This window comes from Penaeus monodon, chromosome 20, assembly GCF_015228065.2.
Source record: "Penaeus monodon isolate SGIC_2016 chromosome 20, NSTDA_Pmon_1, whole genome shotgun sequence".
Lineage (NCBI taxonomy): Eukaryota > Metazoa > Arthropoda > Malacostraca > Decapoda > Penaeidae > Penaeus > Penaeus monodon.
The window spans coordinates 30428743-30429584 of NC_051405.1; the positions used below are offsets into that span (position 1 = coordinate 30428743).

An 842-nucleotide genomic window follows, 5' to 3' on the forward strand; every position below is an offset into this window, starting at 1 on the left:
AGCCAAAGGAAAAGGCGAAACAAGTGAGCATCGCGCAGGGCTGCCAACCCCGGCGTCGAAAGAGTTTCCCCCGCGGGTAAGTTGGTACTTACCTAGCCTGAGTGTCTGGCTGTCCCAGAGCTCTCTTTTGGCGCTTTATTGAATTAGCTTTCATTGAATCGACTGTTGTTGGGCTGCAGGGAGGAAATGCCAGCTGGAAGGGCGTGTTCATAGCTGCCTTGGGGAGGGCTTGTCTTGGTTTGAGTTTTATCTCGATCGGGTTTGCTTGTGGCTTGCGCCGGCACTGCTTCGTGCCTGCGCTCGGCTTGCGTTGGGTGTCTTTCAAGGTTGCTTTTGGCTTGCGTTCGATGTCTTTCAAGGTTGCTTTTGGCTTGTGTTGGGTGTCTTTCAAGGTTGCTTTTGGCTTGCGTTGGGTGTCTTTCAAGGTTGCTTTTGGCTTGTGTTGGGTGTCTTTCAAGGTTGCTTTTGGCTTGTGTTGGGTGTCTTTCAAGGTTGCTTTTGGCTTGCGTTCGATGTCTTTCAAGGTTGCTTTTGGCTTGCGTTGGGTGTCTTTCAAGGTTGCTTTTGGCTTGCGTTGGGTGTCTGTCAAGGTTACTTGAACTGAATTCTTCACTCTCTTCACTGATTCGCGCATTATTTGATATGTTTTTTTTTCTTTTGTCACTATTGAATCTATTTGTATATGCTATAAGGATAAGGAGGATGGGGAGACTCGTTACAAAAAAAGGTAACACTAGAACCTTATTTTATTAGATAGTTGAGAAATACTAGCACTAGGAATGGTCCTAAAAACCTGTTTTATTTAAAGAGGAAAATTGAAAGTCCGACATGCACAAACACAA

At 45.7% G+C, this 842-nt stretch overlaps 1 protein-coding gene across 1 annotated transcript in view; it reads right to left on the reverse strand.

Annotated features, from left to right (window-relative positions):
* Positions 1 to 634, reverse strand: part of LOC119585965 (adipocyte enhancer-binding protein 1-like) — an 11178-nt gene extending 10544 nt beyond the window's left edge. Inside the window, exon 1 of the mRNA XM_037934680.1 lies at positions 93 to 634. Coding sequence (XP_037790608.1) covers positions 93 to 634 — 542 coding nt within the window. The remainder of the gene's footprint in view (positions 1 to 92) is intronic.
* Positions 635 to 842: the final 208 nt, after the last annotated feature.